Source organism: Euphorbia lathyris, chromosome 5 (genome assembly GCF_963576675.1).
Source record: "Euphorbia lathyris chromosome 5, ddEupLath1.1, whole genome shotgun sequence".
NCBI lineage: Eukaryota > Viridiplantae > Streptophyta > Magnoliopsida > Malpighiales > Euphorbiaceae > Euphorbia > Euphorbia lathyris.
This window is the reverse complement of record NC_088914.1, coordinates 92659214-92685134: the sequence shown is the minus strand read 5'-3', so window position 1 is coordinate 92685134 and position 25921 is coordinate 92659214. Positions and strand designations below refer to the sequence as shown.

Below are 25921 nucleotides of genomic sequence, written 5' to 3'. Positions count from 1 at the left end.
TCACTAAGTGGGATGTTCTCTTCATAAACCATGTGTTCATGATACTCAAGTCATAGGCTGATGCGAATTCCAAAATATCATTTCCTGCTTCATTCTTATCTCCAAAGTCATACCTCCATGAACACTCTCAAACCCATCTCGCCTAGAACCCACGTGTCCATTGAGATCACCCCCTAGTACCATTTTTTCATCCCTAGGAACCTGTTGCACCACTTCCTCTAAGTCATCCCAAAAAGCTTGTCTTATAGACACATCTAATCCTATTTGTGGCGCATATGCACTAATGACATTCACAACCTCATCCCCTATCACTAGATTAACACTCATAATTCTATCGCTCTTCCTAGACACCGCTACTACCTCATCAATATACTCCCTATCAATAAGAATACCTACTCCATTTCTACCCTTATCCTTTCCTGAGTACCAAAGCTTATAACCCCAAGGAGCTATCTCTCTAGCCTTGGCTCCAACCCACTTGGGTTCTTTGAGGCATAATATATTTATTCTCCTCTTCATAACATCTACAATTTCAGCTAATCTTCCTGTCAAAGAACCTATGTTCCATGTCCCAAAGCCTAACCTACTACCCTTACCCCTACCCCTACCATTACCGTGGACTAGCTTATTTACCCGCAACCCTTGCATATTTGACACCACCCCCGGGTCCTGGGGTGGCGCGCCGCTTCGGGGCGACGACCTAGCAACCCTTGCACATTTATCACTACACCCGGGTCTAGGAAGTGCAGCGCGTCGCTGAGTAGGGAACGCCCCAACGGTATTTATATTATGGTTCATGTCATAAGATGTGGCTAAGTTTTACGATGGCCGCCACAAACCTACCGCAACCCTCCTCCTTTGTCCGGGCTTGGGACCGGCTGTAAAGGCCACCAAGTGACCCTCACAGGCGGAGTTAACCATAACCCTACAATAACTACTCAAAAACATTATACATACAAAATGCAACCATCATACAAGATCAATTCCATTCATTTCAACCTTACAATTCTTTACTCAAACATGTAAGATTCAAACCCTTACACCTTACTCAGAATGGCCTTTGAAAACTTCCTATATTAAACAGTGTATGAACTAATGCAGCATCACTAATACCCGGGACAGTAGCATATCTGTCCGCAAGAGCGCAGCGTACGCAATGCAACAAAACTAAAACGTATGCTAATCCGATACCCGCCCAGTAGTACATGCCTAATATTCCATTGTAGTGTATAAGAGGGAAAAAATTGCTCAAATACCATACCACTTGCAATGCTGTTTCTAGCAACATTCCCATCATAAGATGGAACCTAAAGAAATGAGGTAAGTCTCTGTTTCTAGACAATATGATATATATTAAGATAAAGTACATAAATTAATCATCTTTTATCTGCAAAATGAGATAGTTCCAAGCAGGGAATTGACACATTTGTGGTTAATTACCGAATTCATTTAGGGTGGATTTCAAACTATTTCTGTATTTTGAGGTTGTTGCACGGAAACTCTTCTTCATTAGCATTTATGGGTTTCCGTTTCCGTGCAACATAGACCAGAAATGTGTCAATCCACGCAACCAGCATAAAGTCGTGAAGGCTCAAAACATCAGCTTAAGAGCTAACAATATGAAGATGCAACTATTTAGGAAGCTATATGACAGCTCAAAAACATATGAAAACAGTCACTTAAACATTGATTCATGGTTTTTTAACATTCTCTATAATAAATGCACATTTTTACAAAAAGTTAACCGCTCTGATGAAAGAAGAGAGACAAAATGGAAAAACTGAGCTTGTAGATATGCTCATCCATAATACATGTTAATATTTGCAACGAATGTTTAACCTCCCCATCAATATGGGGCAGCTTTGTTGCTCAAAATATGTGATACAAAAATGTATCAGTTAAAACAGAAAGTTATACCATTGATTTCTTATATATATCCAAACTTCGATATCGATCCTAACAACAAAAAATCACCTTTCTTATGATCAAGATACTTTCAAAGTAAAATGCAAGTCAAGGAAATGGAATAAGTAAGAACCTTTAGCAGAGCAGGGTTGCATCCACTGATTTAGTCCTTTTGGACTCGAGCACATCCTTAATTCAGGCAGAGCAGGAAAGTTCGATTGGCAAACAACCGATGGGCTACATGGCAAGGGCTTGCTTAACGTCACTCGGAAAGAAGGTGACATATGGTGTATGTATCCACTTAAACCTTTTGGTTTTGTTAGTGATTTCAACAAGAGGTACACAGAAGCCAGAGCTAGAAGTTTTCCAAGCCTATTTAGAAAATGTAACTCCAATGAGTGGTGAACCTGCATCAAACCCAGGCACTTCCATCGGCACAATACTCCCTTCATTTCGATGGCTGAACCATGTTGGAACCTCATTTCCTGGTTAGAAGATGCTACTTATACCCCTTCTGGAACGATCCTGCTCAACAACAATAACAACAGAGCCTTAGTCCCGAAATGATTCGGGGTCGGCTAACATGAACCATCATATAAAACCGTGAAATCAAGTCGTGTCAGCGACACAAATTCGCATCCTCCACTCCGTCCTATCCACTACCATATTTTCCTCAATTCCCATTAAACTCATATCACTCTCGATCACCCTCCTCCAAGTTTGCTTAGATCTTCCCCTACCCCTCACCACTACATCCCTTTGCCACTCTTCGGTTCTCCTAACCAGCACATCAAGCGCTCTACGTCTCACATGGCCAAACCACCTTAGTCAGTTTTCTCTCATTTTATTCTCAATAGATGTGACCCCTACTTTTGTCCTAATTATTTCATTACGCACCCGATCCTTTCTCGTATGACCACACATCCATCTTAACATACGCATCTCCGCCACCGACATCTTATGGATGTGGCCGTGTTTCACTGTCCAACACTCCGTACCATATAACAATGCTGGTCTAATTGCCGTCCGGTAGAATTTTCCCTTCAATCTATTAGGCATGCCGGGGTCACAAAGGAAACCCGTAGCACTCTTCCACTTCGACCAACCAGCTTTAATCCTACGAGCAACATCTCCATCTACTTCTCCATCCGTTTGGATAATAGATCCTAAATACCGGAAGCAATCTGAAGCCTGAACAACTCTCCCATCTAGGGTGATTGTCCCTGCCTCCCTACTCCTATGGCCGCTAAACTTACACTCCAAATATTCTGTCTTACTTCGGCTCAACCTAAGACCTCTAGATTCTAGAGTTTGTCTCCATAGTTCCAACTTCCTCTCCACTCCTTCTTTCGTCTCATCAACCAACACAATATCATCTGCAAACAGCATGCACCATGGTATACCATCTTGAAGTGAACTTGTTAGTTCATCCATAACGATGGCAAAAAGAAATGGGCTTAGTGCGGAACCTTGATGCACTCCAATCATAATAGGAAACTCTTCAGTCTTCCCAACACTAGTACGTACGCTCGTGCATACTCCCTCATACATGTCCTTTATGATGTCAATATATTTTCATGAAATGTCTTTCCTTATCAAGGCCCACCAAAGTACTTCCCTTGGTACCTTATCATATGCTTTCTCTAAGTCAATGAAAACCATATGCAAGTCTTTCTTCGTATTTCGATAGTGTTCCATTAATTGCCTCATTAGATGGATGGCTTCCATAGTTGATCTTCCCGGCATAAAACCAAACTGGTTTTCCGAGATCTTCACCGTCCTCCTTAGTCTTTGTTCGATCACTCGCTCCCAAAGTTTCATAGTGTGACTCATTAATTTGATTCCCCGATAGTTGGTACAATCTTGGACATCGCCTTTGTTCTTATACAAAGGGATTAAGATACTTTTCCTCCATTCTGATGGCATCTTATTGTTTCTCTAAATTTTGTTGAAGAACATCGTCAACCATTCGATTCCTCTTTCTCCCAAACATCTCCAAATCTCAATAGGGATGCCATCAGGTCCTACTGTTTTCTTCAACTTCATCTTACTTAATGTCATTTTGACTTCACCTTTTTGAATTCTCCGCAGGCATTCATGATTTATCATATCGTGATGGATACTTATATCTCCAACATCTTGTTGGCGATCTCCATTAAATAAGTCATCAAAATAGGACCTCCATCGTTCCTTGATATCCTTATCTCCAACTAGGACTTTCTGGTCCACATCCTTCACACATTTAACTTTTCAGAGATCTCGCGTCTTCTTATCTCTCATTCGAGCAATTCTATATATGTCTCTTTCCCCTTCTTTCGTATCCAATCTTGTATACAGATCCCGATTCACCTTTGCTCTAGCATCTCGTATGACCTTCTTTACTTCCCTTTTAGCCTCTTTGTATTTTTCGTAGTTCTCATCACTCCTACATTTCCCCAATATTTTATAGGATTCTCTCTTACTCTTTACTGCTTGTCGTACTTCTTCTGTCCACCAAGATGTGTCCTTACCCGGTGGCATGATACCTTTAGATTCCCCTAGAACTTCCTTCGCTACTTCCCTTATACTATGCTCCATCTTAGTCCATATCGAATCTATATTTAAATCCATATTGCAAGTCCAAATATCTTTTTTTGTCATCTCATCTACAAATTTTTGTTGATTCTCCCCTTGCAATTTCCACCACTTAATCTTAGTCTCTACTTGTGGTGTTTGTTTTCTTATACATTTCCTACTTCGAAAATCAAGCACCACTACTCTATGTTGGGTTGTCGTACTCTCACCAGGGATCACCTTACAATCAATATAACTCTTTCTCCAAGCATTCCTTACTAAGAAGAAGTCAATTTGGCTCGCATTACCGCCACTCCGATAAGTCACTAAGTGGGATGTTCTCTTCATAAACCATGTGTTCATGATACTCAAGTCATAGGCTGATGCGAATTCCAAAATATCATTTCCTGCTTCATTCTTATCTCCAAAACCATACCCTCCACAAACACTCTCAAACCCATCTCGCCTAGAACCCACGTGTCCATTGAGATCACCCCAGTACCATTTTTTCATCCCTAGGAACCTGTTGCACCACTTCCTCTGAGTCCTCCCAAAAAGCTTGTCTTATAGACACATCTAATCCTATTTGTGGCGCATATGCACTAATGACATTCACAACCTCATCCCCTATCACTAGCTTAACACTCATAATTCTATCGCTCTTCCTAGACACCGCTACTACATCATCAATATACTCTCTATCAATAAGAATACCTACTCCATTTTTACCCTTATCCTTTCCTGAGTACCAGAGCTTATAACCCCAATGAGCTATCTCTCTAGCCTTGGCTCTAACCCACTTGGTTTCTTGTAGGCACATTATATTTATTCTCCTCCTCTTCATAACATCTACAATTTCAGCTAATCTTCCTGTCAAAGAACCTATGTTCCATGTCCGAAAGCGTAACCTACTACCCTTACCCCTACCCCTACCATTACCGTGGACTAGCTTATTTACCCGCAACCCTTGCATATTTGACACCACCCCCGGGTCCTGGGGTGGCATGCCGCTTCGGGGCAACGACCTAGCAACCCTTGCACATTTATCACTACACCCGGGAGTAGTACTAAGTCTTTTTTTTTCTGGTATGATCTATGGTTTTCCAGGATTAGCCTTACAAATTGTCCTAGTATTTCGATTGAGAGATAAGGTACAAATTTGCCTTATTGTTATTAGGGGAGAGTGGATTTAGCCTTCACGTATAAAATATTGCAATTTCAAGCATCAGTAATAGAATATAGGTTTTGCTTACATGTGGCATTCCATGTTTTGGCCACTCTACAACTTCCACCGTTCTGGCCACCAATAAGGCATGAAATTGCACATCTTCTAATGATAAAAACTCATATTCCATTAACGAGGTTTGAAATTGTGGTAAACGTTAAAATTGAATTTTTTTTGTACGTGGAGGCTAAATCCGCTCTCCCCAATAATCATAGGACTAAATTTGTCCATTATTTCTTCTATTGAGGATTCTGACTTTCCAAGGACAGCCAAAGTGGCTGATGTTTGGGGAAATTCAGTTTGAATCTTCCTGATCCTAAATTATTGCAAATGATTGGCAGTCAGTGAAGTCCTTTTCATTAAACCAGAATAAGGAAGACCAGGTTCTGTGAACTGCAGTGACGGACGGATCCAGAATTCACTAACAGGAGTGCTGCTCAATTGATATTTTTTGGGTGCTTTTTGCAGAAAAATTAAAGCTCCATTCAAAGCTTCAATGGAGTTTTCATATCGTGATGGATACTTATATCTCCAACATCTTGTTGGCGATCTCCATTAAATAAGTCATCAAAATAGAACCTCCATCGTTCCTTGATATCCTTATCTCCAACTAGGACTTTCTGGTCCACATCCTTCACACATTTAACTTTTCAGAGATCTCGCGTCTTCTTATCTCTCATTCGAGCAATTCTATATATGTCTCTTTCCCCTTCTTTCGTATCCAATCTTGTATACAGATCCCGATTCACCTTTGCTCTAGCATCTCGTATGACCTTCTTTACTTCCCTTTTAGCCTCTTTGTATTTTTCGTAGTTCTCATCACTCCTACATTTCCCCAATATTTTATAGGATTCTCTCTTACTCTTTACTGCTTGTCGTACTTCTTCTGTCCACCAAGATGTGTCCTTACCCGGTGGCATGATACCTTTAGATTCCCCTAGAACTTCCTTCGCTACTTCCCTTATACTATGCTCCATCTTAGTCCATATCGAATCTATATCTAAATCCATATTGCAAGTCCAAATATCTTTTTTTGTCATCTCATCCACAAATTTTTGTTGATTCCCCCTTTGCAATTTCCACCACTTAATCTTAGTCTCTACTTGTGGTGTTTGTTTTCTTATACATTTCCTACTTCGAAAATCAAGCACCACTACTCTATGTTGGGTTGTCGTACTCTCTCCAGGGATCACCTTACAATCAATATAACTCTTTCTCCAAGCACTCCTTACTAAGAAGAAGTCAATTTGGCTCGCATTACCGCCACTCCGATAAGTCACTAAGTGGGATGTTCTCTTCATAAACCATGTGTTCATGATACTCAAGTCATAGGCTGATGCGAATTCCAAAATATCATTTCCTGCTTCATTCTTATCTCCAAAACCATACCCTCCACAAACACTCTCAAACCCATCTCGCCTAGAACCCACGTGTCCATTGAGATCACCCCAGTACCATTTTTTCATCCCTAGGAACCTGTTGCACCACTTCCTCTGAGTCCTCCCAAAAAGCTTGTCTTATAGACACATCTAATCCTATTTGTGGCGCATATGCACTAATGACATTCACAACCTCATCCCCTATCACTAGCTTAACACTCATAATTCTATCGCTCTTCCTAGACACCGCTACTACATCATCAATATACTCTCTATCAATAAGAATACCTACTCCATTTTTACCCTTATCCTTTCCTGAGTACCAGAGCTTATAACCCCAATGAGCTATCTCTCTAGCCTTGGCTCTAACCCACTTGGTTTCTTGTAGGCACATTATATTTATTCTCCTCCTCTTCATAACATCTACAATTTCAGCTAATCTTCATGTCAAAGAACCTATGTTCCATATCCCAAAGCGTAACCTACTACCCTTACCCCTACCCCTACCATTACCGTGGACTAGCTTATTTACCCGCAACCCTTGCATATTTGACACCACCCCCAGGTCCTGGGGTGGCGCGCCGCTTCGGGGCGACGACCTAGCAACCCTTGCACATTTATCACTACACCCGGGTCTAGGAAGTGCAGCGCGTCGCTGAGTAGGGAACGCCCCAACGATATTTATATTATGGTTCATGTCATAAGATGTGGCTAAGTTTTACGCTGGCCGCCACAAACCTACCGCAACCCTCCTCCTTTGTCCGGGCTTGGGACCGGCTGTAAAGGCCACCAAGTGACCCTCAAAGAGTCTAAAACATTAGGCAAGAAAGAGAGGGAAAAAAGGAAGTAAGAGACAGATCAGTAAGGGAAGGAATCACACTACCTGCAATGAACATATCTTATCACATAATGTTTGACTGACAATCCTGCACACAGAGAAGTTTCTAACTGAGTCTGCGATTGAGCTTCTCACAAGTTTTTCAGCAACTCCAACTTCTAGTGATTCCAAGTAGAAATTGCCTTTCAATTCTTTTAAATTTCACACACCTTTCAGCTTCAAAGTTTGATTTTCTGGGAAGTTAGTTGGATCAAAACTTTCCAATGATAAACAATGATTAGCTTCAAAGTTCTTTTTATAAAAGTTCATTTTTTTTCCTAATATGTTCCTAATGGAATTAATAGAATAACTGAAATCTGCTTGTCAAAAGAAAACTTCAATCAAAGAAAACCATCAATTCAGTGGAGCAATACAAGCTCAAACACCAAGAGAGCATAGCAGTAGGGGAAATCAGAAGAGCTAGAGATGATCAGTGGTAGACAGGACATGGACAGGATATTATTATACCTATTAGTTGTGTTGACCCGTTTATGACCCGAACACATTAAGCCTTTTGATAGCCCTAAGTTGAGGTACTTCATCATGAAACAATCCTGGAAACCAGTTGATGAAATCCTTCAGTTTGGCAATCCTGAAGTTAATTGTCGTCCTTGATCTATCATAGAACTATTTTCCCTTACTTCTAGAGTCCTCTGGGCTGACCACCTGATATGCAGCAAAAGAAAGAGAATGGAGTCAATCATTTCCTTTCTCTTGTCTATGTCAAAAACTACAAGGCCAAAAGGGCAATTCAGGATCTGTTTCAGTCAAATACTTCAAAAAAATTCAGCATTTATGTTTTAAAATCAAAATTGTAAACACTCTTAATAGTGTCAAATGTACCATTATTTGCCCAATTTGAACAGCATAGAATTCTTAATTGTTTTGATTTCTAAAATATAGATCCTATACTAGTCCCGAAAATTCCTACGAGTCGGAATTGGCAAACAACAGGTTCTAAATTACACATTCACAAACAAAACAAGAAAACTCAAGAATCAAATGAATAAGAATTCTTACTCAACTTCTGGATTCGGAGGTGGAATACCAACTTTGAATGTTATTTTTCCATCGCTCTCCATCGTCAAAAACGGAAGAAAAGAAGATGCGAACCTTTTGTGATGCCTGGATGCTGCAGAAGAAATGACTGCAAGTTCATCTGAGAGCAAGCTGCCATGGCAAAGCAAGTGGATGCCACAGTTTTTAACACTAGTTCCAAAACCCATGTTAATTGAAAATTCTATTTCATCCCCTTCATTTGTTTGTTTCTTAAATAGCCACCCTGTATCTAATTTATCATCACTGGTGTGATAATTGAACATCCAGTAGGCCATCCAACTGATATCTTTCTTAACGTCACTCGAAAAGAAGGTGACATTTGGTTGATGTATCCACATAAACCTTTTGGTTTTGTTAGTGATTGCAGCGAGAGGTACACAGAAGCAAGAGCTAGAGGTTTTCCAAGCGTAGGTAGCATATGTAACAACTCCAATGATTGCTGAACCTGCAATAATCTCAGGTACTTCCAACGACACAATACTTCCTTCGTTTCGACGGCTGAACCATGTTGGAACCTCATTTCCCGGTAAGAAGATGCTATATATACCCCTTTCGGAAAGAGCCTGCTCAAATAGTCTAAAACATTAGGCAAGAAAGAGAGGGAAAAAAGGGAAGGAAGAGACAGATCAGTAAGGGAAGGCATCACACTACCTGCAATGAACACATCTTATCACAAAATGTTTGGCAGACAATCCTGCGTACGGAGAAGTTTCTAACTGAGTTTGCGATTGAGCTTCCCACAAGTGTTTCAGCAACTTCAACTTCTAGTGGTTCCAAGTTGAAATAGCCTTTCAATTCTTTTAAATTCACACACCCTTCGACATTCAAAGTTTGAGTTTCTGGGAAGTTGGTTACATCAATACTTTCCAATGACAAACAATGGTTAGCTTCAAACTTCTGTATACTTGACTGAAGCTGTGGTACAGATAGGAGCTCTTTACATTCATTTAAGAAAAGATTAACAAGATTTGGAAGGCTACATATGCTCATTGGTAAGTTTTTAAATTTGTTTCCACATGCTTTCAACTCTTGTAAACAACACATTCCTTGAAGATCGTCAGGAATTACCTCATCCACTAGGTTACAATTCCTGACATCTAACTTTTTTAAAGAATATGGAAGAATGCTCATGGTGTGTGAATTATTTTCAGGTGAAAAGATAAGAAGACAATTGCGCAGACTCAAAATTTTAAGCTTTTTCATATACCTGATGCTTTCAGGCAAGGAACCTATTCTTGTTTCATCAAGATTAAGATCAACCAAGGACTTTAAGTTTCCTAGTTCCTCGGGCAATTCTTCGAGTTTTGAGCAGCCTGACAATCTAAGCTTTTTAAGTGACCTTAGACCCAAAATGTTTTTAGGAAAATTCTTTAGACTCCTGCAAATTCCAAAATAGAAGGGAATCAAAATGCCCAGTAGACTCCGGCAAATTTTCGAGTTTCACGCAGCCTGACATGTCAAGCTTCTCAAGTGAATGGAGATGGCCAATGTTTTCTGGAAGACTCCTAAGGTTTTCACAGTTTTGCAAATTCAAGGAAATGAGGCTAGAAAGAAACCCGAAGGATTCGGGTAGTACCTCTAGCTTAGAACAGCCTAGTAAGGTTAGCTCCTGAAGTGATTTGAGGTCACCAATGGTTCCTGGAAGATTCTGCAGTTTCTCACAATTTTCCAAAGTCAGGAAAGTAAGGTTGGTTAGATTTCCAATAGTGTCAGGCACCACTTCAAGCATAGAACATCCAGACATATTAAGCTTTTCGAGCGCTCTTAGACTACCAATGCTTCGAGGAAGATTCTTAAGGCTCTTGCAATCTTGAATACTCAAGAAAAGGAGATTGGAAAGAAGTCCAATTGTGTAACCAAGCTTTTCCAGTCTAATGCGATCTTTCAGTATCAGCTTCTCAAGATTTTGACAGCCTTCGAAGTCAAGGATCTCAGTAAGCTTGTGAGAATGGCTAAGGTTAAGGATTTTCAGCTTCTTTATAGACTGCAAGAAACAAAATATTAGGATAATTAATTACTCTAACTATGAAAGTTAGAGTGAGGAAACTAAATATACCTTTCCGGACTCCATAAAGTTTTCTAGGCTGCTACATCTTATATCAAGAACAATCAGATTTTCTAGTACAAGATCGGATGGTATAAACTCCAAGGGAAATTGTCGCCAACACAACCATCTTAACTTGCTAGATATATGCTCATAACTTCCTGTCAAGCTAACATAGTTGAGTTGAAGAAGCCTTAGCATTTTCATCTTCTTGAAAGTCTTGGTACTCCACGTGTGTTTTAATCCTTGCTTGTTCAGAACAAGGCCTTCAACTTCATTTGTACCCTATTAATTAAGAGAAAACAATAATATGTAATGGGCATATATGCAAATGTAATTAAAAAACGTACATAAATGAAGTTGCAATATTACCATTTTATCAGTCAAAACATCAATTACATCTTCATGATGCCATAATCTAGTACGCTCCCCAACATCTATGGCATTCTGTTGGCGAATGATTTCTCTTCCCACGTGTCGAAGCAAGTCATGCATCACCAACTTATTATTAGACCCAACCTTTACTAGACATCTTCGGATGAGGGTACTAATGCCTTGAATTGGGAAGAAAGAACATCCATCTAGTATTTTTGTAACATACTCCTTATCATACCCTACGAAGAAACAAGCAATATCAAGAAATATAAGTTGTCCAGTTTCATCAAGAGCATCATAACTTATTTTGAGCTTGTTGTGAATGTCATTGTTGGCAATCACTTCGAGTTTCTCGAACCTGCTATTCCACACAGCGACACTTTGGCCACTCAAAGAAGAACCCAAAACTTCAGTAGCTAAAGGAATCCCCCCACAGTAATGTACGATCTTTCTTGCACATGCAGCATAATCTTTAAATGGGTGATTTTGTCCAAAGGCATGTAAACTAAGGAGACGAAGAGAATCATCGACATCCATTTTATCAACCTTATACTGGAAATATAACTCAGATGGATTTAAAAAGTCCTTGAATCTAGTAGTTATGATCACTCTACTTCCTGGAAATAGCCAATCACAATTTCCAAGAACTTTACTCACATGATCCAGATTATCAACATCATCTAGTACAAGGAGAAGCTTGCTTTTAGATAGTTTTTCTATAATCAAATTCAAGCCTCTTTCAGGACAATCAATATTTTCATGTCTTTTTCCAAATACCTCACTCAAAAGTTTCCTTTGCAAGTGAGCTATACCTTTAGAACTTGAGACTTCTCTAACATTTTCAAGGAAACAGCACTGTTTATACATATGGTGGATTGAATTGAAAACCTCCTTTGCAATAGTTGACTTACCAATACCTCCCATCCCATATATCCCAACTATGCGTGTCTCTTTTAACTCATTAGCCATTAACGAAATTACATTTTTAGCTAGAGATGCTAACCTAACCGGATGTATTGCAACATGAAGCATTTTTGGGCTTAGCCTTGTTGTTATCTCTTCAACAATATGATCAATATTATTTGCTTCAACGCTGCAAAGTGAAAAGAAAATTTAATAATTCCTTTTCTTAATTAAAACCTTTTATGTACTAATGTAGTTTGAAACTTCTCTTAAGCCACAGATATGGAAGTATCGATATGAATGGAATAAAGCAATTATGTAAAATAACCTTAATTGTGAAAACTTACCCATCTAGATGTTTAGATAGATCAAGGCCTTTGAAGCCAGTAATTTGTTGCAGAGCATCTTTCCACTCCTTGATGATGTCCTCCTTGAAATGTTTTTGATGCTCAATGAATGCCAATTCATAGCTTCCTTTGATATCTTTAATATGCCATGGATCAACATCATAAAAGATCGGCCAAACATCATCTTCCTTCTTACATTTCAGGATTTGGACAAGCTCTTTCATACAGCAAGTGGAGAATGCATATTCCTCCGACAAAAGGACTATCGCTAATCTCGAGTCCTTAATTCCTGTCAACGCTACCTCTCCAATTTCCTCGCCGTCTTCCAGCTTTTCCTCGTCGACAAATATGTTGAATCCACTCCGACATAGAGCAGCAAAGAGGTGGCCGGTGAAGCCTTTTCTTATGTCCTTACCTCCGAAACTCAGGAACACATCGTAAGACCACCGTGAAGCGGCGGTTGAAGCCATGGAGTGATGGACCAGAATTGATTAGTTTAGGGGTTTTCCGATGCACGGATTCCTCTTCTCAGGTCAATTTCATGATCAAAACTGAATCCATCAAAGTTTGGTATAGAACTTGGCCAAGTGGAAAGGCAGATGAAAATCCATATTCATCCCGATGTTGGAGATTCTTCACTTCTTGGTGGATTTTCACTTCTTGTTTGTATTTTTAATTTGGTCTAATACATAAATAACCCTGAACTTGTTCAAATATTACAACTCTCCTCCGAACTTTCAATTGTAACAATTTATTCCTCGAACTTGTCTAATTGTAAAACATAACTCCCCAAACTTGTACAATTGTAAAACATAACCCCAAATTGCTGACATAGACTGCAATTGAAGAAACACGCGAAATACAAAAAATGCAACGCTCGTGGAGTGTGATAATCAGATCTTTGGCGTGATACGAATCCGGGGAAACGTTTTTACGTTTGCTTCAAGTACGGGATAAAAATATTCTCAATTTGGGGTTATGTTTTACAATTGGACAAGTTTAAAGGGTAAGTTGTTACAATTGAAAGTTAAATGGGACAGTTGCAATATTTGAACAAGTTTTGGAAATGTGGATGAGTAGAAAAGCCATAATTCCATTAAAAAACTAGACATATCCTTGAGCACATTTTTATTGTCCGGTTAGCTCTAAAATGTCATTTCTATTTAAATAAGGGTAAATAATTTATTAGTCCCCTAGTTTTTACCTAACACATTGTTTAGTCTCTTTATTTTGAAAAACACATTATAAGATCCCTATCTTTTACCAATATTAACATTGTGGTCCTTTTATCTATTTTTTTAGATTTTTAACCGAACATATCTTAGCTTTTAGGACAACTACAATACAATACAAATTGACTATGTTATTCTATTATTATATATATATTTGTTTATGCTAAAATATAACGATTACAAGTCTAAAAAAACTAGACAAAAGGACCAAAGGGTTAATATTGGTAAAAGTTAGAGATTTTATAATGTGTTTTTTAAAATAGGAGGACTAAACAATGTGTTAGGTAAAAAGTAAGGGACTAATAAATTATTTACCCTTTAAATAATAGTGGGCTGCCCGGTTGGATTTATCACCACCCCAAATTACTTATCATCCGTTTCATTTGAACAATTTTATTCTTTTTATAATTTTTTTTTAAAACTAAATTTTTTTTATCGATCAAAATTTGGCTTAGAAGGATGCCGTATCTGCCCGTGCCATGGTGGAGGCGGATGTGGTAGGCCAAATTTTGGCCGGTGCAAAATCGTAAAAGTTTTAATGACAAAAAATACTAAATCGTTTAATTTTTTGTGATGAAAAATGCAAAATCATCATAAAAAATGTATTATTTTTATTAGTTATTTAATAAAAAAAACATAAATTTTAATGTTTTCGACTCGTAATCATCCATTTTCGGGTTGTCACGCATCAATTATTTTCATAATTTCAATTATTGTTGTTCGGGTTTTTGATTTTGGATTGAGAATTTTCAGTTTTTGATCAAAATTATGAAAGAAGCAAAAAAAGTCAAAATGGAGGCCAGCGATAAGTCATCTGGGGCTATAAATAGCAAATACCCAAATAATATGGTTTTGGGAAAAATAGCAAATTAGGTTCCACATATAAAATAATACCAATATAGGGCACATTATTAGAAGCACATGGTTCTCCATGTCAAATAGATGACATTCTATACATATTTTGACACGTATAATATGGACCTACGTATATTTATAAGAGGCCCTACTATTTTAATTATTACGTGAGGTCACAATACACGTGCCCAAATGTGAATTGAGGGTCCTCCGAGTGACATGGAAGATCCGATGCTTAATATAAGAACTCCTAATATGGGCTTAATGTTTAGAAAATGTACCAAATTAAGTCTCGATAACAAAACGTGACCCGTCACTAATATTACTTTGTTAAGTTTTATCAATTGTACGTGGAGAGAGAAATCAGAACTTAACAGACTAATATGAATGACGTGTCACGTTCCGTTATCGACGCTTAAATTTGTACTCTTTTTTAAATGTTAAGCCTACATTGGTGCTATTTTATACGTGGAGCCTAAATTGATACTTTTTCAAAAACTGTAGGCCTATTTTGGTACCTTATCCCTAATTAATTAAGAGAAAACAATAATGTGTAGGGCATATATGCAAATGTCAGTCTTGATCACATGCACCTTAATGAGCATGTAGAATTTGCTCATTCCCCGTTAGATCAAGGCTTATTAGAATCTTAAGGTGAGCATCCCGAGGCTTAGATTTAATAAGCCTATATCTAACGGCGAATGAGGCAAATTCACTTGCTCATTAAGTTGCATGTGAAAATTTCTGATGCAAATGTAATTAAAAAAAAACGTACATAAATGAAGTTGTAATAAGAAAACGTATAAAAAATGCAAAAAATGTGAAAAAACGTTTGTCGTGTTTTTAACATTAATTTTTTTCACATTTTCGTGTTTTTCCACTTTTTTTTCATGTTTTTAATATTTTTTTACTTTTCGTGATTTTCGCATTTTTCCACTTTTTTGTGTTTTAAACAAATTTTTATGTTTTTTTTTCACATTTTTAGTGGTTGGAAAATATTTTCCAGTGTTGTTACTAAACACAGAAAAATATTTTATTTTCCTATATAATATTTTCCCTGCATAAAAATTTTCAGAACACAATATTTCCTCTCAAACAATCGGGACCTTAAAATTATAAATTATATATTTTTAGTTGAGTTGATATGGATTAGATTTAGATTATTCAAATCCACTTAAATTAATAATGGGCTTAACTGCGTTTGGGATGAGCCCATTTACATAAACGCCGGATAGGCCCTGCCATGGACAGGGACAGGTCTAGTGTGGTCCCCATTCAAGAATATGAAGTCGAATTCTCTCCATGCATTTTCAAAGTTGATGATAAGCCAAGTGAAGTAATGAACACGCAATCTATTCCATGCATTTGAAAATTAAGCAATCAGCTCAATCATTCCATGGCTTCACGGTGGAGTTTCGATGTGTTCCTGAGTTTCAGCGGGAAGGTTGTACGGAAAGGCTTCACCGGCCACCTGTATGCAGCTCTATGTCGGAGTGGATTCAACACTTTTGCCGATGAGAAAACGATGGAAATTGGGGAAGCATACCTCAGAGCAATCCAGAGTTCTAAATTAGCGCTTGTGCTTTTATCAAAAGACTATGCATCCTCCTCTTGGTGTTTGGAAGAGCTTGTTCAGATCCTCAAGCTTAAGAAACCAGGTAATGTTTGGCCAATTTTTTATGATATAGATCCATCTCACGTTGAAGATGTTAAAGGAAGCTATGAAGAAGCGTTTTTGGAGCATGAAAAGAGTTTCAAGAAAGAAGTCATTGACCAGTGGAAGAATGCTCTGCAACAAGTTTCTTATCTGAAAGGTCTTGATCTACAAAAACACTTAGATGGGTAAGTTTTCAACCCCGATATTCTCATTTTAGCTTTCCTCTCACTTTAAGAAAGTTTTTATCTGCATAATTCACTATAAATATTGAAATTGCCAATAGTAGGTTATGAAATTATTGTTTTTGCTGTAAAAAAGTGTCATTTCCCCCCTTTGCAACTTGTTAAGGGAAATACAAGTTAGGGCACATGAATAAGTCTATGAAACTCCAGAAATTTCAATAAGTTTTATCTTGAATAGAATTCTATACAAGGTAGGGATTGTTAATGTATACCTGGAACTTGTTTAGTTTGGTTTTCATAATTAGAATTATAGGAATTGAAAACTTGCTCTTAAGTGAATCCTATTTGGAAAATAATTATACTTGTATGAATATATAAACAATGTTTGTTTGTTTATTTATTTGGCTTAAGAGTTTTGGAGCTTGTGCTCTTGGAATTTGCATGTGTAAACTTTTGGTGTAATCAAGTCTTATAAAATGAGATTCCCTTACTGTTGTACTAACTTAGGATTACCAATGAATTATCTGCTCCTTCTCGCCTGTGAATGTAGGAAAAATAGCGGAACCACTTAAATATCTTGTTCTTATAATTGCATGCATATTAATCTTGTCATTGACAACATCAATCCAATTCCTAACACAACTTTCACATCTGAAGTTGCAAATATGAGTGTCATGACATGTCTTCTTAAAATTGTCATAGGACAATTTCGAGTGTTGACAAACTGACTAGTAAAAAATATGGAAAGATTAGAGCTGGAGTAAATGAACCATATATGCTAATTGATGCTTATATTTTTCACCATTTGTGCGAACTATTCTTCTCCTTGTTTTGGATTTCCACGATGATTCAACTATGACGACATAAATTTCCCTATGATGTGCCTTAGTGTTCACTCCAATTTGTTACTTGCAGGCATGAGGCAGATAATATTGATCATATTGTTGGAGAGATTTCAAAAAGAATTGATCAAGTAATGCTCAGTGTTGCAATCCACCCAGTTGGTTTACATTCTCGAGCACAACAAGTGAAATCGTTGATGGCTACCGAGTTACAAGATACACGAATAGTTGGGATATATGGTATGGGAGGTATCGGTAAGTCAACTATAGCAAAGGAGGTGTTCAATTCTCTCTTCCACAAATTTGACAGCAGCTGCTTTCTTGATAATGTTAGAGAAGTGTCTCAGACCAGAGGTATAGCCTACTTGCAAAGGCAACTTTTGACTGAGATCTTAAAAACAAAGCATGAAAAGATAGATAATGTTGATAGAGGATTGAATTTGATAATTCAAACTTTAAGTAAAAAAAGAGTTCTTCTAGTACTGGATGATGTTGACAAACTTGATCAAATAGATAAGATCCTTGGGGAATGCGATTGGCTATTTCCCGGGAGTAGGGTGATTATAACTACTAGAATGAAAGATTTCTTGGAATCATCCGAGTCTTATTGGCAGTATGAGGTTAGTGAATTAGTAGGCAATGATTCTCTTAAGCTCCTAAGTCTTCATGCATTTGGCAAAACTCATCCCGCCAAAGATTACATTGATTGCGCAGAAAAAATGGTACATTATTCTGGGGGAATTCCTCTAGCTCTTGAAGTTTTGGGTTCTTCTTTGTGTGGTCAAAGTGTTGATGTGTGGAATAGTAGGTTGGAAAAATTGAAAGTGATCGCCAATGATGATATTCACAGCAAGCTAAAGATAAGCTACGATTCGCTCGGTGAGACTGAAAAGTATATATTTCTGGACACTGCATGCTTCTTCATTGGATTTGACATGAATTATGTAATGAGCATACTTGATGGTTGTGATTTTTCCCCAATTAACGGCATCAACACTCTTCTTAAAAGGTGTCTTGTCAAAATTGGCACTAATAACAAGTTGTTTATGCACGACTTGCTTCGTGACATGGGGAGAGAAACTGTTCGCCAAGAAAATGCTATAGATCCAGGGGAGCGTAGTAGATTATGGAATCATGAGGACGTAATTGACGTTTTATCAGATAAAATGGTAAGAGTAGAAGGAGCTTAACTATTCTCATTACAATTTGTCTTTTCGTCTTTCATGAATATCTATATTATATTACTGTTGTTCTGCATCAAGCACCAGCACATATGCTGCTCTATTCTAATTCCTGCATCTCCCTGTCTCAGGGTACAACAGAAGTTCAAGGGCTTGTTCTGAACATGCCCGGATTCAAACCTTCATGGGGTACCAAAGCATTCAAAAAGATGAAAATGCTGAGACTGCTCCAACTCAACCATGTTACCCTTAAAGGGGACTACGAATACGTATCTAGCAAGTTGAGATGGTTGTGTTGGCGAGAATGTCCTTTGGTATCCATACCATTAGATTTTGGTCTGAAATATCTGGTCGCTCTTGATATGCGATATAGCAAATTGAAACAATTTTCAGAGGAAGGAAAGGTAGATTGAAATCTCTTTATATTTCCATGAAATATCTCAATAAATTTTTTGATACGAGATATATAGTTTCTTTTTTTTTTTTTTTTGGTTGCAGTCTTTAAAGAAGCTGAAATTTCTCAACCTTAACCACTCACTTGAGCTTGTTGAGACCCCTGATTTTGAAGGCTGCACCAATCTTGAAAAATTGACTTTCAAAGATTGCATTAGTTTAGAAATGGTTCATGACACCATTGGACTTCTCAATCATCTTGTTTTCTTGAGTTTTCAAGACTGCAAGAAACTTAAGTACCTTCCAGGAAGCATTGGTGGTCTGATAATGCTAGAGAAGCTTAATATGTCAGGCTGCTTGAAATTGGAAGATGTGCCTGAGTCCATAGGATGTCTGAGACGCCTTGTTTTGTTGAATTTGAAAAACTGTGAGAACCTGAAGTGTATTCCAGGAAGCATTGGCAATCTAAAATCACTCAAGGAGCTTTACATGTCTGGCTGCTCTAAACTTGAGGAATTGCCTGAATCTACTGGACTTTTAACCTGCCTTCATTTATTGGATTTGCATGATTGCAAGAGCCTTAAGCATCTTCCGGGAAGCATTGGTGATCTGAAATCACTTGAAAAGCTAATAATGTCTGGGTGCTCAAACCTTGAGGATTTGCCGGAGTCAGCTGGATGTTTCACTTCCCTTCGTTTTTGGTATTTGCAGGACTGCAAGAATCTTAAGAGCTTTCCAAAGGAAATTCTCGGCCTGAGATTGCTTAGGGAGCTAAACATGTCCGGTTGCTCAAAACTCGAGGAGTTGCCTGACAGTTTGGGGAATATGAAATCCTTGGTTGCACTTAATCTTGATGGTACTGCAATAAGCACCCTGACAGAGAATATTCAAAATTTGAATCAGCTCACAACTTTATCTTTGAGAGAATGTAAGCGTGTATTTTCGCCCAGAAAAAATCCACATGTCATCAATTTGCTTCCCTTTTCACTCACAGAGTTGGACATCAGTTTTTGCAAAATTTTCGATGGTGTGATTCCCCAAGATCTTCAAGGTTTGGTCCAACTAGAAAAGCTCAAGTTAAGTGGAAATGACTTCACAAGCTTACCAAACAGCATATGTAGCCTTACCAAACTCAGTACTCTATATCTAGATGATTGCGGATGGCTTCTATCGATACCGCAGCTTCAGTCAAGCATAGATTCTTTGCATGCCAACAATTGTCCATTACTCGAAAGTATTGATCTAACAAACTTTCGCGGGGACGCAGAGTTGGAGCTCAAAAGTTGCTTGAGTTTAAAAGAAGTTGAAGGATATTTTAACTTGGAACCATTAGTTGTTGAAGTTGTTGAAAAGCTTCTGAGGAGGAATAGCTCATCCATGAAAGATCTTGTTACAAACTTTCACGTGCGGAAGATTGACAATCTGACCAAAACCAATACGATATGTCCCCTTCAAACACTTTCTGAGAGAGGTAGATACAACATCTTCATACCAGGAAATGAGATTCCAACATGGTTTAGCCATCGAAACGAAGGCGACACCGTATCTTTTATCGTGCCTCGACTTGATTCGGGTTTTAAGATTATAGGAATTGTTACATGTGCTACTTATGCGTGGCGAAAATCCTCAGATTCTTGCTACTTTGCTCCTCATATCACCATCTCTAACAATAGTAAAATGTATGACTGGATCTATGATCCATATGTTACCTTCTTGTCAAGTGAGGTTGAGCAGGATATGAATTGGTTGTGCTACTGGATATTTAATGATCTGAAAGACGAAAGTGAGGACTTAGATATGAGTTGGAGATTTAAGGATGAGATGGAGGAAGGGGATGAAGTGGAGTTTTCAACAGATCTTGGTTTTGGAATCAATGTCAAAAACTGTGGTATTCACCTGCTTTCTGAGTCTGATGATTTGGCAATGGTTCCTTATGCCTCATCCAGACATCAAAGAAGGTTCTCGCAGTCTCGCCCTCGAGTTTTAACCATGGAACGCATTGAAGAAGTAACATCAGAACAGATTGTTGCTCCTCCCAACAACCAGGAGTTTTTAGAGTAAGCTCTCCTTATTATGCAAATCAATCTTCAAGTCTTCATTATGCTTGATGAAATTTATATATATATAGAGGCTTCATACATCTGTTGCACTTGACCCAAAACTTCAACTTCCGCTGAGCTTGCTTAACTTGTCCAAACCCAATTTGTTGTCCAATTTTATTCAATGACCTCGTATTCTTGTTCAATTGCATTCAATAACTCCAAAACTTCAACTGTCCTTTCAAAAGTTCCTAATTATTTGTCTATTTGGCATTTTCTTTTTGACATATAGTGAGCACTTTGACACGTGACTGAACGTGTCTACTATTTTGTGTATCTAACAAATTCTATTAAGAAATAGGGTGTTATTGAATGTAATTGGACAAGAATAGTGGATCATTTGGAATTTTTGAAAGTTTAGGGACATTTGAAGTTTCGAGACAAATACATGGCAAGAGATATATTAGGCCATAATATATATATATATATAAATCCTGAATACATTTCGTTTTTGAAGAAGTACAAATTTAGCTATATTGTGTAAAACGGTGCAAATAATGTTTCCAAGCAAGATGAGTTTTAGCTCTAAGTTACAGAAAATTTGAAAAACTTGGTTTGTCTACTATTTAACAAGTTTATCGATAAATTGAAGCAAGTTAAAATTGATCTTACTTGAAAAAACGTTAGGATTAAATCTGCACTTCACCCTAAACGTTAGGGTTACATTTGATCCTTATCCTCTCACTCCCTCTTTGTATTTTCCATATAATGATATAGACCAGAAGGCAAGATGATCTACCTCATTTGACTTGGTTTCATTTCACCTTGATGTGTAACAGGTGGTCAGAGCGAAGGACGCAGAGGGTGTTTAGATGGAACTGTTAACATTATGATAACATATACAAGGTTTGGAGGCTGTTTTGTTACCTATTTATGGACTTATAAGATGCCTATCCTACAACGTTGGAAATAGTATAACTCTTTAAGGGAGCCTTAGCGCAACGGTAAACGTTGTTGTCGTGTGACCAAGAGGTCACGGGTTCGAGTCTTAGGAGCGGCCTCTTGCCAAATAAATTGGCAGGGGAAGGCTTGCCCCCAGTACACCCTTTGGTCCTTTTGTCTATTTTTTTAGATTTTTAACCAAATATATCTTGACTTTCCAGACAGGTGCGATACAATATGGCCATGTTATTCTGTTATTTTCTGATTGGCTTTCAAGACTGGTGCGATACAATATGGCCCTGTTACTCTGTTATTAATATAACTCTTAAAAATCTGAAAAAAATAGACAGAAGGATCAAAATGTTACAAAGGATAGGACTTCATAATGTATTTTTCAAAATAGGGATTAAACAGTGTTTTAGGTAAAAAAAAAAGGACTAATAAATTATTTATCCCTCTTTAAAGTTAAAGCTTTGAAGTAATTGATTCTCAAGCAAAGTTGAAGGCTCCATAGAAAATCTAAAAGCAAGTCATTTTTATCCAATCTAAAAGCTGCATATTAATTCTCCCTTGTTTGAAAGTTCAGTTGTCGCCAATGAGCGAAGGGGTTGGGGAGGGAAGCAGCAGAGTCAAGTTGGAGGTTGCAGGTTGATATCCTTCTTTGTTTGCTTATATCCAAGGTTATCAAACCCGGCCGGTTCAACCGGGTTGAACCGGACCCGGTAGGTATTCCGGTCCGGAAGTGACTATTTTATTACATCTAAAAAAACCGGTGACCCGGCCGGTTGAACCAGCGACCCGGAAACCCGGTCACGGTTTTTACGGTCCAAACGGTTCAATATTTGAACTGTAATTTTTTTTTTTAAAAATAAAAATTTAACTTTCAATTAAAATTACTAATCCAATTAAGAAAAAAATAACTTGAATTTCATTTTAAAAAAATAACTTTCAAATTAGTATTGATGTAGTACTGGAATATTTTTTTTGAAGAAGGAATATTTGTTAATGGTTTGGTATTCATACTTTCATTTGATTCTGTTGATAATTGATTTTTGTTTGTTCACATCGAACAAACCAATAAATTAAATCATGCTTGATGAATATGTAATAAGAAAAAATATTAATAATATATGTAATAAAATCAAGTTATATTATTTAATTTCATAATTTGGTTATATAACTTATATATATCAGAATATAAATTAATCAAGTTATGTTAAGCTTTTGTTACATTCTGAATGCAAGTTATAATTGGTCATGATAATTAAGTTATATATTAGAATATAAAATTCAAATTAACATTTTTATTATGTTGGAAGGTGTAAATAAAATGAAAATTATAATTTTTTAGGATTATTTGAACCCCGGTTCAACCCCGGTTTAACCCTGGTTAAACCTTAAACCCTTCACCCTTTAGCTCTTCCGGTTCTTTGACCGGTCCGGTTTTGATAACCATGCTTATATCACTAAGCTTGCAGGTTGATATCCTCAACTTTCCTTCTGTTTATATCTAGCATCCGTTCGATTCCCTTAACTTTGGAGATATCTCGTTAGCCATCCGAATTTGTTTAAAGTGAGATGAGTAACCCTTTAGAGTTCTATGTAGCACAGCAAAAATTCAGGCGGCCAATATGAAAAATATTGGGGTAAGTTATTTCTAAAAAATATAGGAAAAGGAAACGTGAGACAAATTTGTAAATATTAAAAATAGGGTTAAATTTGGTCATTGAACAGTCATTCGACTTAGTAGTCATGGGTAATTTAGTCGTTGAACAGTCATTCGACTTAGTCGTCTCAAAACAGTCATTCGACTTAGTAGTCATGGGTAATTTAGTGTAAAGTTTAGTGCTTTTTATGTTACATTTTGAAGTTCAGTGGTCATATTATAAAAATGGACAAAGTTAAGTGGCCATGAGTGCAATTTATCCCATCATGCTGTCCGAAACGGCACATGGTTGCCACCTACATGACACGTGGCTATCACCTAGCTGACCGAAACGACACATGTCAGCTAAGTGGAAGCCACATGTCGTTTCGGTCAGCGAGGTGGTAGTCATGTGTCGTTTCGGTCAGCGGTGAAAGTTGACTAGTACTGACGTAGAAGTCACATCATATTTCCGGTGTCTTTTTGCTCTTGAAGTCGCCAAAGTGACTTTATTGATACAAAATTCAAAATTCAAAATGAATGATTTTATATTGAGACAAATTGAAGTTGAGTACCTTTTCAAGATAACCATGAAAGTTTAGTGACTATATTGCATTTTAACCCATTAAAAGTAGGGATAGGGTATAATTTCAATGTTATGGTTATTGAGTTAGAGCGGATTTAGTTTAGCCTGCACATACAAAATAGTGCAATTTTAAACCTAGCGTTTAGCAGTAAGCGCAATTTCAAATCCCATTAATGATGATTAGTATTTTTGTATTAACAAAAGATATGTAATTTCAAACCTTATTGGATGGTCAGAGCGCTGGTGTTTGTAGCGTGGCAAGAACATAGAAAGAAAAACCTCATCTGTCGTTAATGAGGCTTGAAACACGTTTCCAATTTTCAATATTTATAGAAACACATTTAGAAACGTGTAGTAATGGTTTCCCAATGTTTCCGTTTTCGAAACGGACACAAATCACAAAAATGTTATTGAATTGAAGCTTTCGTGCAATATAGGATCACTTTAAACAAGTTCAGAGACCAAAGGTCAGGAGACTAATCATATTATTTGGCCAAATATAGTGAAGGAGAAATACAGAAAGCAAGGACATGGAGAGACACTAATGAGAGCAGCGATTCAGAAGTTCAGAACAAGAAATGAGACAAAGGTGCAGCGGATATTACTGCATGTTGATCCCTTGAATACTGCTGCCAGATATTACTGCATGTTGATCCCTTGAATACTGCTGCCATGAGTCTGTACAACAAGCTTGGTTTTCAAGTTGATGGTTTGGTTCAAGGTTACTATTCTCCGGATCAAAGTGCCTATAAAATGCACTCGGAGTCTACTATACTTTGAAACGTTATATTTATTTCATAAACTTGTTTAAAGTGATATGTGACACACTAAGATAAGATTTTGGATAAGTTGAAGTGCGCATCACTTTAAGTAGGTTTAGGGGTTAATAAATTATAGGAAAATTACAAAATTGGGTCAAATGGGAGACCCATTTACATATTTAGACTATTTACGCAACCCATTATCTATCAAGACTATTTTTTGTGACTTTCCCAAAATACCCTTCATATATATATATATATATAACACTTCAAAATATGCGAAGTATGTGAAGATAAAATTGCTTCAAAATATGTAATTTACTTCGCATATTTTGCAATATGCGAAGTATGCGAAGACATTATTGCTTCAGAACATGAATTTAATTCGCATATTTCGCAATATGCGAAGTATGCGAAAACAATATTAAGCCGTATTATCTTCGCATATTGCGAAATATGCGAAGTGATATATAACAAAAAAAAAAAAAGCATAACAACAAGAATGTAATAATAATTCTAACATTAAAATCGTAAAATTATCAAAATTTACAACAATATGCAACAATAATGAAACCCTAAATCCTAAATCCCAGGCTTTACCGAATCAATGACCTTTTGGGATGATAATGGTGATTTGATTTTTCTTTCCCTACATTCCGAAATCTCATCACACACATCCCAGTACACCACCTATCTAATTAGACTTTTCACCTTCTACAATTTCCATAACACCCCTGTAACTACCCATCCTTACCCACTCACTTCCTCCCTCGAACGGTAACGTCTTTTTGCGATCGGTAAATACGAATTTGCGATCGTATTTCCAACACCGGCGAAATGGCTAGAACGGGAAAGAAGAAGGCAGATACGGCCAAAATGGCCTGAGAACTACAGCGAACGACCATCGCAAATTTTGAATAGGCATCACATTTCAACAAA

General features: G+C 37.4%; 2 protein-coding genes across 8 annotated transcripts; one reads left to right on the top strand and one right to left on the bottom strand.

The window, feature by feature from the left end:
* Positions 1 to 1729: 1729 nt before the first annotated feature.
* Positions 1730 to 13317, bottom strand: LOC136228632 (disease resistance protein RUN1-like). Of its 2 annotated transcripts, XR_010688786.1 has the most exons (6): positions 12668 to 12794; positions 11415 to 11656; positions 11055 to 11327; positions 9650 to 10982; positions 8960 to 9561; positions 1730 to 8605 (listed from the first exon to the last, which is right to left on the bottom strand). XR_010688786.1 is itself a non-coding variant. In XM_066017080.1 (3 exons), exons 1-3 carry the CDS (start codon positions 13135 to 13137, stop codon positions 11650 to 11652), a joined length of 1212 nt encoding a protein of 403 aa, XP_065873152.1. In that variant the 5' UTR covers positions 13138 to 13317; the 3' UTR covers positions 11516 to 11649. The 2 variants fall into 2 exon arrangements, 1 of the variants encoding a protein (XP_065873152.1); XM_066017080.1 differs by lacking the exons at positions 1730 to 8605; positions 8960 to 9561; positions 9650 to 10982; positions 11055 to 11327 and adding an exon at positions 11776 to 12510 and having other exon boundaries at positions 11516 to 11656; positions 12668 to 13317.
* A 2759-nt stretch (positions 13318 to 16076) lies between these two features.
* LOC136228629 (disease resistance protein RPV1-like) lies at positions 16077 to 25200 on the top strand. 6 transcript variants are annotated; one of them, XR_010688784.1, is made up of 7 exons: positions 16077 to 16596; positions 17509 to 18604; positions 18748 to 19020; positions 19115 to 21066; positions 21888 to 21954; positions 22577 to 23636; positions 24725 to 25200. XR_010688784.1 is itself a non-coding variant. In XM_066017073.1 (6 exons), the coding sequence occupies exons 1-5, from the start codon at positions 16151 to 16153 to the stop codon at positions 21931 to 21933; spliced, it is 3813 nt and encodes a 1270-aa protein (XP_065873145.1). In that variant the 5' UTR covers positions 16077 to 16150; the 3' UTR covers positions 21934 to 21954; positions 24659 to 25196. The 6 variants fall into 6 exon arrangements, 4 of the variants coding, with proteins under 4 accessions (XP_065873145.1, XP_065873143.1, XP_065873144.1 ...); XR_010688783.1 differs by having other exon boundaries at positions 24659 to 25200; XM_066017073.1 differs by lacking the exon at positions 22577 to 23636 and having other exon boundaries at positions 24659 to 25196.
* Positions 25201 to 25921: the final 721 nt, after the last annotated feature.